The 13,702-nt window shown below is 40.9% G+C and overlaps 1 protein-coding gene across 4 annotated transcripts in view; it reads right to left on the bottom strand.

Moving 5' to 3' along the window:
* Positions 1–13,702, bottom strand: part of SPIRE1 (spire type actin nucleation factor 1) — a 191,056-nt gene that overhangs the window by 163,598 nt on the left and 13,756 nt on the right. For all 4 annotated transcript variants that reach the window (XM_045377827.3, XM_045377825.3, XM_045377826.3 and 1 more), the window contains exon 2: positions 5,450–5,484. In XM_045377827.3, the coding sequence (XP_045233762.2) occupies positions 5,450–5,484 (35 nt within the window). The remainder of the gene's footprint in view (positions 1–5,449; positions 5,485–13,702) is intronic.

Raw genomic sequence — 13,702 nt, forward strand, 5'->3', positions numbered from 1 at the left:
CTTGCTTAAGGACTTCCTTCTTGCTCCCAGGAAACCTTACACTTCCCAACCAGGAATGACACATAATATGCTGCACATATAAAGCTAGGCTTGATGCTAAACAAACTGTAAATAATTTTTGTGGCAGGCACAGTGGCTCATGCCTGTAATCCCAGCACTTTGGAGGCTGAGGTAGGCAGATCACCTGAAGTCCTGAGTTCGAGACCAGACTGGCCAACACGGCAAAACTCCATCTCTACTAAAAATACAAAAATTAGCCAGGTGTGGTGGCGCATGCCTGTAATCCCGGCTACTCAGGAGGCTGAGGCAGGAGAACCGCTTGAACCTGGGAGGCAGAGGTTGCAGTGAGCTGAGATTGTGCCACTGCACTCCAGCCTGAGCAAGAGCGAGACTCTGTCTCAAAAAATAATAATAATTTTTGCAACTATCCACCCTCAATGGAGAATCTGAGGCAGAGAAGGAAAGGGAGGCCCCATGAGCTGAGCCTGGGCACAAGGGCCACCTAACAAGGCCTCTCTGAATTCAGAAAGGCTGAACAGGCTGCCCCAGAATGGCAGCCAGCCTCATCCTTCAGGCAGCTTATGCTAGCAAGAGTTCGGTGAGGGGTTTACAGAGGGCATGGTAGAAGTAAAAAAACAATTTGCTTTGCTCAATAGAAAAACAACTTAAGAGCCAAGAGAGGCTCTAGCAGTCAGTCCCCTTTGTGACCCAGTGTAACCTCAGTCTCAGAAATGAGCCTGCCTTCTTGCTGACAAAAAGAGGCTGAAACCCATATGGCAAGGATGGCTGAGCTTCCTGCTGCCTACCCCAGGACTCTAGCTTCCTCCCACCTCCTGATTCTGTTTCTCAGGAAGAAGTACCTCTGCCATCTGTGCTCCTATACCACAGCTCTCAAACCTTTAAATTTTGGTTTTAGAACCTCTCTACACACTAAAAAATTAGAGGAGCCCAAAGAGCTTTTTTTTTAATGTGGGCTACAATCTATCAATATTTACTGTATTAGAAATTAAAACCAAAACATGTTTAAATTATGTATTAATTAATTTAAGCCCATTAAATGTTAATAACATTTCATGGAGGAAAAAAAAACTACAACAAAAAATCAGAGGCCGGGCGTGGTGGCTCACGCCTGTAATCCCAGCACTTTGGGAGGCTGAGGCGTGCAGATCACGAGGTCAGGAGATCGAGATCATCCTGGAGATCGAGATCATCCTGGCGAACATGGTGAAACCCTGTCTCTACTAAAAACACAAAAAAATTAGCCGGGCGTGGTGGCGGGCACCTGTAGTCCCAGCTTCTCAGGAGGCTGAGGCAGGAGAATGGCGTGAACCCGGGAGGCAGCGGAGCTTGCAGTGAGCAGAGATCGCGCCACTGCACTCCAACCTAGGCGACAGAACGAGACTCTATCTCAAAAAAAAAAATTAGAAGGGTGGAATTTTTTACATTTTACAAAACCTTTTAATGTCAGGCTCAATGAAAGACGGCCAGAGAGGCTGCGCAAAGTGTCTCACATATATAATCCCAACATTTTGGGAGGCCAAGGCATGAGGATTGCTTGAGCTCAGGAGTTGGAGAGCAGCCTGGGTAACATAGCAAAACCCAATCTCTACAAAAAACAAAAATAAAAATTAAAAAACAGGCCAGGCACAGTGGCTTACGCCTATAATCCCAAACACTTTGGGAGGCCGAGGCAGGCAGATCACAAGGTCAGGGGTTCAAAATCAGCCTGGCCAGCATGGTGAAACCCTGTCTCTACTAAAAATACAAAAATTAGCCAGGCATCATGGCACATGCCTGTAGTAAGTCCCAGCTACTCGGGAGGCTGAGGTAGGAGAATCACTTGAACCCGGGAGGCGGAGGTTGTAGTGAGCTGAGATCGCGCCACTGCACTCCAGTCTGGGCGACAGAGCGAGACTCTGTCTCAAAAAATAAAGTAAAAAATAAAAAACCAGTCAGGCATGGTGACATGCAGCTGTAGTCCCACCTACTCAGATGGCTGAGGTGGGAGGATGACTTGAGCCCAGGAAGTTGAGGCTACAGTGAGCCGTTATCATGGCGCTGCACTCCAGCCTGGGTGACAGAGCAAGACCCTGTCTCCAAAAAAAAAAAAAAAAAATGCTAGATCTCATCGGCTTCTGCAGTCATTCTGACAGTCTTCCTCACGCAGTCATATGGCCTCCAAAAACTCCATGATACAGTCTTAAGAGAATGAAAGCATAAAGGCAAATGATATCTTAGTAGTACTATGAAAACTGTTTTGACCTTGCAGATCCCCTGAGAGGGTCTCAGAGAACACAGAGCCCTAGACCAGTCTTGGTTCTGAGCAGCACTACTCCAGACAACCATCGTCTCCCACGGGTTCCTGGGTCTGCTTCATTAGATAACCACTCTTGAACCTGGTTCACGCTCTCCAGGCTCCCTCACACCACCACCGCCAAATGGACCATTGTCTCTAACCTAAAACACAACAGAAAACTTCTTCCTTATGCTGTTTTCTTCCTTCTCTCATGTCACCAAACTTCTAAAAAAAAAAAGTAGTTCCCACTGCCTCTACCACCTCACCACTCTGTTTTTTGTTATCTTAATTACCAAAGTAATGCACAAATACTCTTATTTTCTTTTTAAATCAAACAATATGGATAAATGACCATCCACAATCCCAATCTCCTCCCCACTGGTAACCACTGTTATCCCTAGAAAATACCCTGAACCTGTTTTTCTGAATTAAATCAATATCAGATTGAAATTTTTGTTTCCTTGTGTTTTGTCCTCTTCAAATAATATTATTATTTTTTTTAATTCTGAAAGAGTTCTAGGCCGGGCACGGTGGCTCAAGCCTGTAATCCCAGCACTTTGGGAGGCCGAGACGGGTGGATCATGAGGTCAGGAGATCGAGACCATCCTGGTGAACACAGTGAAACCCCATCTCTAATAAAAAATACAAAAAAAACTAGCGGGGCGAGGTGGCGGGCACCTGTAGTCCCAGCTACTTGGGAGGCTGAGGCAGGAGAATGGTGTGAACCCGTGAGGCGGAGCTTGCAGTGAGCTGAGATCCGGCCACTGCACTCCAGCCTAGGCGACAGAGCGAGACTCCCTCTCAAAAAAAAAAAAAAAACAAAAAACAATTCTGAAAGAGTTCTATTTAGTTAGATTCCAATTCTTTTGGTGACCTTTGTTATGGATCAAATTATAAGGGCTGTCAATTAGGAGATAAAATGAATGAATGCTTCTTTACAAAGTGAGTACTAAACTAATGTTAAGATCATGTGGATTTTATGACAATATAATAAAATAATAATGAGATAACTGTGCCTTCTATGTAAAATTTTCATATTTCATTACTTAAACACAGATGAATGCTGACTATATTTGTATCATCTTAATTCACAATAGTGTCTTTAAGGTTTATGAAACATTTTAATATATAGTATCTCTTTAAAAATTTCATAAGCTATGAGGTTAATACAAATTACCTTTAACTTTTTTTTTTTTTTTTCTGAGACGGAGTCTCGCTCTGTCACCCAGGCTGGAGTGCAGTGGCGCAATCCGGACTCACTGCAAGCTCCGCCTCCCGGGTTTACACCATTCTCCTGCCTCAGCCTACCGAGTAGCTGGGAGTACAGGTGCCTGCCACCACCCCCGGCTAATTTTTTTTTTTTTTGTATTTTTAGTAGAGACGGAGTTTCACCATGCTAGCCAGGATGGTCTCGATCTCCCGACCTCGTGCTCCGCCCATCTTGGCCTCCCAAAGTGCTGGGATTACAGGCGTGAGCCACCGCGCCTGGCCACCATTAACATTTTATAGATAAGAAAGACAAAGTTCTGGAAGAAAAAATTACTTACTCAAAATTGCATAGCTAGAAAAATACATACCCAAAAACCACAAAACTTATCTCTTCTGACTCAAATCAAATCCCACCCCTTTGTGTCATGTTGAATAGTATATCAAAAAGTCTACCAATATAAAAATATTAAGTTCTTGCCTTTTTAGATCTAATTTGGAAAAAATTGTCCCTCCTTTCAAAGTTGAATAGAAAATGCAAAAATGGGCTGGGCGCAGTGGCTCACGCCTGTAATGGTGGATCACCTGAGACCAGGAGTCTGAGACCAGCCTGGACAACATGGTGAAACCCCGTCTCCACTAAAAATACAAAAACTAGCCGGGATGGTGGCATGCACCTATAGTCCCAGCTACTCAGGAGGCTAAAGCAGGAGAATCACTTGAACCTGGGAGGTGGAGGTTGCAGTGAGCCAAGATTGTGCCACTGCACTCCAGCCTGGGACACAGAGCAAGGCTCGGTCTCAAAAAAAAAAAGAAAATATATAAATTAATGCAAAAAGGGATAAATTATTTTTGTTTCTCTATTATACCATATAATCCCTTGGGAAGCCTACATTTCATTTAAAACAACAGTTAAAACTTACTAAAACTTACATCAATATGCAGATGCATTAAAAAATTTGAAATACAACTTCTTAAATCCTTTATTTGGGCACTGCCACTAACAGAACATTCATCTAAGGATGATGAAACTGCTACTGAAAAGACCACCACACATATATGCTGACCTGGTATTTCAGTATTATGCTTGAAATCCCTACAACAAACACATAGAAACCCCTTAAATTTCACAATCAGAAATTTGAATGAAATTAAATTATTAAAAAATAATAAACCTACATGTATAAATAACAAAGCACCAAATTTATTATTAATCATACTAAAACACTGTTTCCAAGTCCCTATTTTTTCTTAAATTAAAGCAGCTCCAATGGAGTCTAACACATTTAAATGCTGTATTTATTATACGACACACTGCACTGAATTATGAAAAAAAAACCTGAAATTACTAAGGGCTCTGGTTCTTAGCTAACTCAATTCTGCAAATAATAATACAGTTAAATTTTAAAACGATAATTAAGCTATTCTTTATAACACAACCTGATGTTATAAAAATATGGACAAGGCAACTAATTTTTCTTCACATTTTACTCTTCCTAAACCCAGAAAATACACACCCGTTCTCAAAACATCTTATCAGGTCTGGGTGCGGTGACTCACGCCTGTAATCCCACCACTTTGGGAGGCTGAGGCGGGTGGATCACTGGAGGTCAGGAGTTCGAGACCAGCCTGGCCAACATGGTAAAACCCCATCTCTACTAAAAATACAAAAATTAGCTGGGCGTGGTGGTGGGCACCTCTAATCCCAGCTACTCAGAAGGTTGAGGTGGGAGAATCGCTTGAACCCAGGAGGTGAAGGTTACAGTGAGCCAAGATCGCACCATTGCACAATCTTGGGCGACAAGAGCAAAACTCCATCTCAAAAAAAAAAAAAAAGAAATCTTATCAGAAGACCAAGAACCTATAGTGAGACAGTTCAGTACTCAAGTTAGTCTAAACAGGATTGCAAAGTTGCTTTACTAAGAAATACTTGAGTATTTCACTTACCTCTGTTTCTGTACATTGTGAATATCCCAATTTACCTGTAATAAAAATGAAAAGGATTACTTTCAAAGGATTTCAGCTTTTTTCAAATCATTGACAAAAATATTTGAGCTTCTCTTGCTATGGTTTTATTATGTCTCTGAGACTATCTATGCAAATGAAAGATGCTAGAATGACCAAATATCCCTGAAGGTCCTAGTTAGAGATTTAAGTTTAAATAGGCCCATTAAAAAATAACAAAGAAAAAAGTGAGAAAAAATGGTTAATTGTAATAGAATCTAAAATATATACACATATTTAATACAGATATATAAATAAATGAAATAAAAACATTTGAAAGTCTTGCTTTCTTTTAAGAAACACCTTAAAATACTTTAAAGGTATTTTACGCATGCCTTAGGAAATCTTACGAGACTCCCAGGCTTTTCTCCAAATACATTTCCAGTTTAAAGATACAGTGATCATTTCCATGAAAGGAATAATGTTTACACTCATATTTTCTTTAATATATGACTGTTTTTCTTTAATACATGATTAGGCAAAACCATACAATTAATTTAGTGATTTTTCCAACAGAGGTTCACCTACAGAATAATGAGAACTGAACAATATTTGGCTGCACCAACATTAGTATTTTTCTCTATCACTGACACATAATACCAAAGAACATGAACAATTAATATATTTCTGTCAATGTCGCTGACTAAAACATACTTTTTAAACAAAAACAGCTATTTTAAAGATCACTTATTAAATAGTTTTACCAAAAAGAATGAATAACACAATTATACTGGGTACTAGAAAACTGCCTTTTTTTTTTTTTTTTTTTTTTTTTGAGATGGAGTCTCACTCTTGTCACCCAGGCTGGAGCGTAGTGGCGTGATTTTGGCTCACTGCAACCTCCCACTCCCGGGTTCAAGCAATTCTCCCACCTCGGCCTCCTGAGTAGCTGGGACTACAGGCAACCGCCACCATGCCCTGCTAATTTTTGTATTTTTAGTAGAGATGGGGTTTCGCCATGTTGGCCAGGCTGGTCTCGAACTCCTGACCTCAAGTGATCCGCTTGCCTCAGCCTCCCAAAGGGCTGGGATTACAGGTGTGAGTCACCATGCCCAGTCAGTATTAGAAAATTTAATTTCCTCAGAATACACTTAGATTTCACTGACCTAAATTCAAATATGCATTTAGCTCTATACCTTTCCCTCCACCCAACACTATCCTCCCACTTCTTCCTCTCCCCAGCGTTTACCCTCACACCTAGCCCACAGTGGTTATTCTATCAGCCTTGTTATATTTTTAGTGCTTAACTAGAATTTGAACACCTTAGAATCTATTATGACATCACAAAAGAAAAATCACAAACAATAGCTTTTGTATGCCTCCCAATTCTTAAAATAAAAAATAAAATTGAAACCACAATTTATTTGAAATGAGTTGGTTGGAAAAACCAAAAATGAAAAAATAAAAGAAGACAAACCACAACTCCTTATCTCTTAATGATCCTAATGAGAAACACTGGCTGAAATTGAGACCAGAAAATAAGGGGCCTAAGGTTCTATGAATTAAATTAAAAATTATATATAAGCAATAAAGACTACGTGAACATATATATAAAATGAGCTTACTATCTAAGGGTTTACATAATAGGGTTTGATAAGTATAAGACTGTTATTGTACTTATATATTTATTTATTGTTATGTAAAACTCTATATTCAATAGTGATTTGTAACATATATTTTATTTATTTATACATATGATTGTTTGTTCAGACCATTAATGCTTTTGGTAGTTAAGTAGACTTAACTCCCATAAAATTGGTAATTAATTTTACTCAACAAAGTACTACTGGACAGAAACAGCTCAAGGAAGGGTAAAGACTGTCTTTCAGCAAACATTTACTGAGCGCCTACTCTGCATAGGGGGGAAGAGAGGGAGGGAGGAAGAGAGGAGCACTCAGGCAAACTGGAACAGAGAGTAGCCTCTTCAAGAGTATATGAGTTGGCCGAGTGTGGTGGCTCCTGCCTGCAATCCCAGCACTTTAGGAGGCCGAGGCGAGCGGATCATGAGGTCAGGAGATCAAGACCACCCTGGCTAATATGGTGAGACCCCATCTCTATTAAAAATATAAAAAATTAGCCGGACGTGGTGGCGGGCGCCTATAGTCCCAGCTACTCGGGAGGCTGAGGCAGGAGAATGGCATGAACCCGGGAGGCGAAGCTTGCAGTGAGCTGAGATCGCGCCACTGCACTCCAGCCTGGGAGACAGAGCGAGACTCCGTCTCAAAAAAAAAAAAAAAAAAAAAAAAAAAAAAAAGGAGAAGATGAGTTTACATCTTCAGTAGGATATATTCTGAAGATAAAGAGAATTACAAAGAAATCTAAAATTTTTCATAGTTCGTTTCTTGTTCGTAGTATAAAATTCTGAAACTATTTTAATGTATTGCAGCAATGAGCACATGAGTAAATACACTGATATTGCTGGGAGTCATGACTTACACTATGGGAGAAGGAATACACAAACCTAACGTGAGAAGAAGAAAAGGAGCTCTGTGGTGGCAAACTGTAACTAGAGATATTACACAACTTCAAAACATTTCCTAGCTCTGCCCATCACAAGTGGGAGAAGCCCATGGGGCACGCCAAGCCCATTCCCCCTCAACAGAATCAGGATTCCTTGGGAAACTGGCTGACTTCAGGACTGGGACAGGGAAATTACAAGACAAGCCTGGAACATCTTTTTGTACCAGAAAACAATGAAATGCTTAAAAAGAATGATAGAGGGGTGTCAAAGGGGCACAAGAGTCTATAAAATAAGATTGTTTTCAATGACCTGCATTATAAAACTGAAAATGCTGTAAAAGTGCTAAACATTTTTGTGAGAATGCAACAGCTCTTGGTCATTCAGTTTGAACTGGTGAGTAACTCACGGTAATATGAAAAGGCTGTAAGAACAAAGTATTTGACCACCTACACAGCTCTGCCATCCAAATTCCTGCTCAAAAGCTAACCTAGGAATCCAAAACTCCCAATCACATGACATCAGAGCTTAAAGGAATCTTGGAAATGATCTTGCACAATCCATTCATTTTATAGTTGAGTAATCTGGTCAGGTGTGGCGTCTTGTGCCTATAATCCTAGCACTTTGAGAGGCTGAGGTGGGAGGACTATTTGAGCTCAGGAGTTTGAGACCAGCCTGGGTAACATAGTGAGACCCAGTTTCTACCAAAAATTAAAAATTAGCCAGGCATGTTGGCACAAGCCTGTAGTCACAGCTACTTAGGAAGCTGAGGAAGGAGGATCACTTGAGCCCAGGAGGTCCAGGCTGCAGTGAGCTGTGATAGTGCCACAGCACTCCAGAATGGGTGACAGAACAAGGCCTTGCCTCAGAAACCATTAATTAATTAATTAAAAACAGATGAGTAATCTGAGAGCTCAAGGAGTCAAATGACTTGCACATGACAGGGAGTTGGTGACAGAGTGAAGAGCACACTCTAAGGCTCCTGATTCCTCCTCATGTACATTGGTGTGGTTTTCTTATTCTAATCCTCTTGATATGGTTTGGTTCTACGTCCCCACCCAAATCTCATGTTCAATTGTAATTCTCAATGTTGGAGGTGGGGCCTGGTGGTAATTGATTAGATTATGAGGATGGTTTCTAACGATGTAGCACCATCCCCCTAGTGCTGTCCTGGGATAGTGAGTTATCATGAGATCTGGTTGTTTCAAAGTCTGTAGCACCTCCTCTTTCCCTCTCTCTCTTCCTCCTGCTCCAGCCATCCAGGACGTGCTGGCTTCCCCTTCGCCTTCTGCCATGATTGTAAGTTTTCTGAGGCCTCCTCAGCCATGCTTCCTGTACAGCCTGCAGAACAGTGAGCCAATTAAACTTCTTTTCTTTATAAATTATCCAGTCTCAGGTAGTTCTTTATAGCAATGTAAGAATCGACTAATACATCTCCATTCCCACTTCCAGTGGCTGTTGGGATTGAGAGGGACTGCAGGGGTACTGTCCAGGCTAACTACTGTTTCTACCGTTTCTGAGGAATGGGGAAAAGCATTCTTCAATTTTTTTTTTTTTTTTTTTTTGAGACGGAGTCTTGCTCTGGAGTGCAGTGGCATGATCTCGGCTCACCGCAAGCTCTGCCTCCTGGTGGAGGCTTCGCTTCCCAAGTAGCTGGGACTACAGGTGCCTGCCACCATACCCAGCTAATTTTTTTGTATTTTTAGTAGAGATGGGGTTTCACTGTGTTAGCCAGAACGGTCTTGATCTCCTGACCTCCTGATTCACCCACCTCGGCCTTCCAAAGTGCTGGGATTACAGGCCTGAGCCACAGCGCCTGGCCGCATTCCTCAATTTAACAACACCTTCTTCAATTAGAAACTACCAGCATAGCATCAGGGGATTTACATTTGACAAGTTTTGAGTCTTTCTTCAAAGGTTGGCCACTTCTGTTTTACTGCACCAGACCTAAGGAATGAATCCCTCTAAAACTTACAAATCCTACGACTTCACCCAGAATTTCTTTTTTTTTTTTTTTTTTGAGATGGAACAGAATAATTTCTCTTCCTCTAAGTACTTTTTTGATAATGTTGAAGTATTTTCAAAACTTAATGTTTAAATACTACTTCAGATATTTTCTTTTACATCATCACAGTTACTCTACCCTTCTAATTAAACACATCCTAATAAACTTGTTATTTGAAGGAACTAATTTACCATATTTAATCATCTGAAGCCTTTTTAAGGCTACCATTATCTTAGGTTACTGAAATTCGGCCGGGCGTGGTGACTCATGCCTGCAATCCCAGCACTTGGGGAGGCTGAGGCAGGCGGATTACAGAGGTCAGGACTTCGAGACCAGCCTGGCCAACATGGTGAAATCCTGTCTCTACTAAAACTACAAAAATCAGCCGTGCATGGCGGCAGGCGCCTCTAATCCCAGCTACTCGGGAGACTGAGGCAGAGAACTGCTTGAACCCAGGAGGCGGAGGTTGCAATGAGCAGAGATCGCACCACTGCACTTCCAGCCTGGGCGACAGAACAAGACCCCGTCTCAAAAAAAAAAAACAGAAAGAAAAAGAAAGGAAAAAAGCAAGAAGGGCTGAGGGGGGAGAATGGCTTAAGCCCAAGAGGTGGGCAATAAGCTGAGATGGTACCACTGTCCTCCAGCCCGGGCAACAGAGCCAGACACTGTCTTTAAAAAAAAAAAAAAAAAAAAAGAAATTGTTAGACGAGTCCCCTTATGTCCCAGGAAACAAAAGCCTACGCCTTCCTATAAACTGATACAGAACGGCTTTAAGAAACAAACCAGTCCTGATATAAAATGTCTACTATAAAGAATTCATAACTAAGACAACACTGTCATCTTCAGCAGACGTTATAAATCTTAAATGTTGATAATAAGATCATTTCACCACGCATCTGCTCAGAGAGAATGAAAATACTACTTTCAAATTAAAGTAGCTACTTATCTTTAAAGTAGAAACCTCAGCATATGGCTGAATTATCATGCAGTCATATTATCAATATGATTCAAATTAGCTGAATAAGCAAAAGGCAAACTATACCTACCAAAAAAACAGAATCTCTGGAACTTTTAAGATAAATGGTTCTCAGAATTATTCTCCAGCTTTTTACTATGTGACCAAATTCTAGACAATGTTTCAGTCCCTCTAACTATGTGAAATTATGTTCTTTTCATGATAAAACTGAGATACCAATGAATACACCCTGCCCTCCTGCCAGCATACCTCTCCCACCTTCAATTGTTCAGTAAATATTTATTCAACACCTACTAAGTACTACTCATAAGCACTGATGACGTACTGTCATAGTAAACAAGCTAGACACAGTTCTTGCCTCATAAGACTTACATTTTATTGAACACAGCCCCAAAAAAGCAATCAAACAAAACACAACTAGTGATAAATGGATCCAAAAGGGGGAGAAAGTAACAGAAATGACCCCATTTGGGGTGGCCAGGTAAGAGTCCTCCAAAAACTGATATTTAAACAGAGACCTTGAAGCTGGGTAGAACCAACTGCAGGGTGGGAAGAAGAACCTGTTCCGGAAGCAGGAGGTGGCGTGTGACAGGCCCTGGAAGTGTTTGGTGGATGACTAACATCAACTGTGTTTAGACAGGCAGGGGGCAGATCACACAGGCTTGTAAGGATAGTATGAGGAGTTCAGATTTGATTTTAAAGAAAATGGGAAGCTACTGAAGGATACTAGGCAAGAGGGTCAGCTGAGTCCAGGTAGTTTCCAGGTCAGTCCTGCTATAACATGAAGAATGTAGTGGAGAGAACCAGATGGAAAGCTCCAGGCCAGCAAGGAGGTTACTATCACTGTCCTGCAGCACTACACGGGGGCAGCCAGCAGGGTGACAGCAGTAAGGAGGGTGAAAGGGAGACGGTTCATGGAATAATCTGGAAGTGGAACAGGATTTGCTAATGGACTGACAAACAACATCCTGAACATGCTGCATGTTTTCAAAAGTAATATTCTCAAACATTTGACCAAAACTGATCAACAACAACCATTAGTTTAAGAGCTATAATACTTTTATAAGAAAGGAGTATATTAAATAAGCTTCCGGGACAATTTTTGTGTTATTACTAGGAAAAAAAAAAACCTCATAGTTTTGAAGTTAACAGGCTGAAATTTAGCAATAAAAAAATTTCTACAGCCTAATCATATCTGAATTTCTTTTTTTTTTTTTTTGAGATGGAGTCTCGCTCTGTCGCCAGGCTAGAGTGCAGTGGCGCGATCTTGACTCACTGCAACCTCCACCTCCAGGGTTCAAGAGATTAGATTCTCCTGCCTCAGCCCCGCAAGCAGCTGGGACTACAGGCGCCCGCCACCACACCCAGCTAAGTTTTGTATTTTTAGTAGAGATGGGGTTTCACCGTTAGCCAGGATAGTCTTGATATCTTGACCTCGTGATCCGCCCACCTCAGCCTCCCAAAGTGCTGGGATTACAGGTGTCAACATAAACAGTTGTAGCAGGTGACAATCCCAAATGTTCTAGTATTCTCTATCAATCGAACAGTTCTGGTTTTCACGCATTTCATACACACATCTGTATCCATTCTCTTTAGAATCTCCTGTCCTTCTGTGGCATCTGATCGAGTACAAGACAACCTAGCCAACAAGAGCCCTGCAGAGAGGCATCCCAGGAACTTCTCTCTTCCAAGCCCTAACTCCCTTTAGATATATCACAACTCTACCATCCATATCCATTTACCCAAATGTGTTACCTTCCCTCTGTCAAGATTTGGGAGATCTGATTTAAAAACTATAAAAACAACGTAGGCTTGACATAGACTACACTTTGCCATTTTCAGCTATTTAACCTTTACTACATATACTATATATATATATATAGTTAAATATCTTTTTGTAATGAGTTTTGTAAGTTACACATTTTTATTATACTTATGAATAAAGTATTTTTCTTTAAATAAAAATATAATGAAAAGATCATTAATTAAAGAAGGTCAAGCTGAGCACTGTAACTCAGGCCGATAATCCCAGCACTTTGGAAGGTTGAGTGGGGGCGAATCATTTGAGGTCAGGAGTTCGAGACCAACCTGGTCAACATGGAGAAACTCTGTCTCTACCAAAAAAAAACAAAAATTAGCTGGGCATGGTGGCACATGCCTGCAGTCTCAGTTACTTGGGAGGCTGAGGAGGGAGCATCGCTTGAACACAGGAGGCGGAGGTTGCAGTGAGCTGAGATCAAGCTACTGCACTCCAGCCTAGTGACAGAGGGAAACTCCATCTCAAAAAAAAAAAAAAAAAAAAAAAAGGCGCGGGGTTAGGGGACAACTATCATGAACTTAAGGAACTTAACAATTTCCCATCAAAAACATTTAAGTTTATACACGTCAGGCAATAGAACAGTTCAAATATTTCATCTAAACTATGGCTTATCTTACAGGTCTCAGATGAAATTCGTTCCAAGAGTTTATAGGGAAAGTTATAGTTACATTGTTTTATTATTTACATAAATAAGCCCTCCTAACACTCCCCAAAGGATTGAAAGGAGCTAAATTAAACGATCAATAAATGAGTATCAAACAAGTCAGAAAGTGGTAAAAGAAGGAAAAAACCAAATTCAAGATAATATAAAATATATGGAAATCATTAAAAAATATAAACTGTGGTCAAGCACTAATTACCTTTCCCTGATATTCTGCAAGTAACCCTCCAAAGTCCATTCTAAAAACCTGGTGGAGCACCTGAGATCACAAAGGTCT

The sequence above is a fragment of the Macaca fascicularis genome, chromosome 18 (genome assembly GCF_037993035.2).
Source record: "Macaca fascicularis isolate 582-1 chromosome 18, T2T-MFA8v1.1".
NCBI classification, from domain to species: domain Eukaryota; kingdom Metazoa; phylum Chordata; class Mammalia; order Primates; family Cercopithecidae; genus Macaca; species Macaca fascicularis.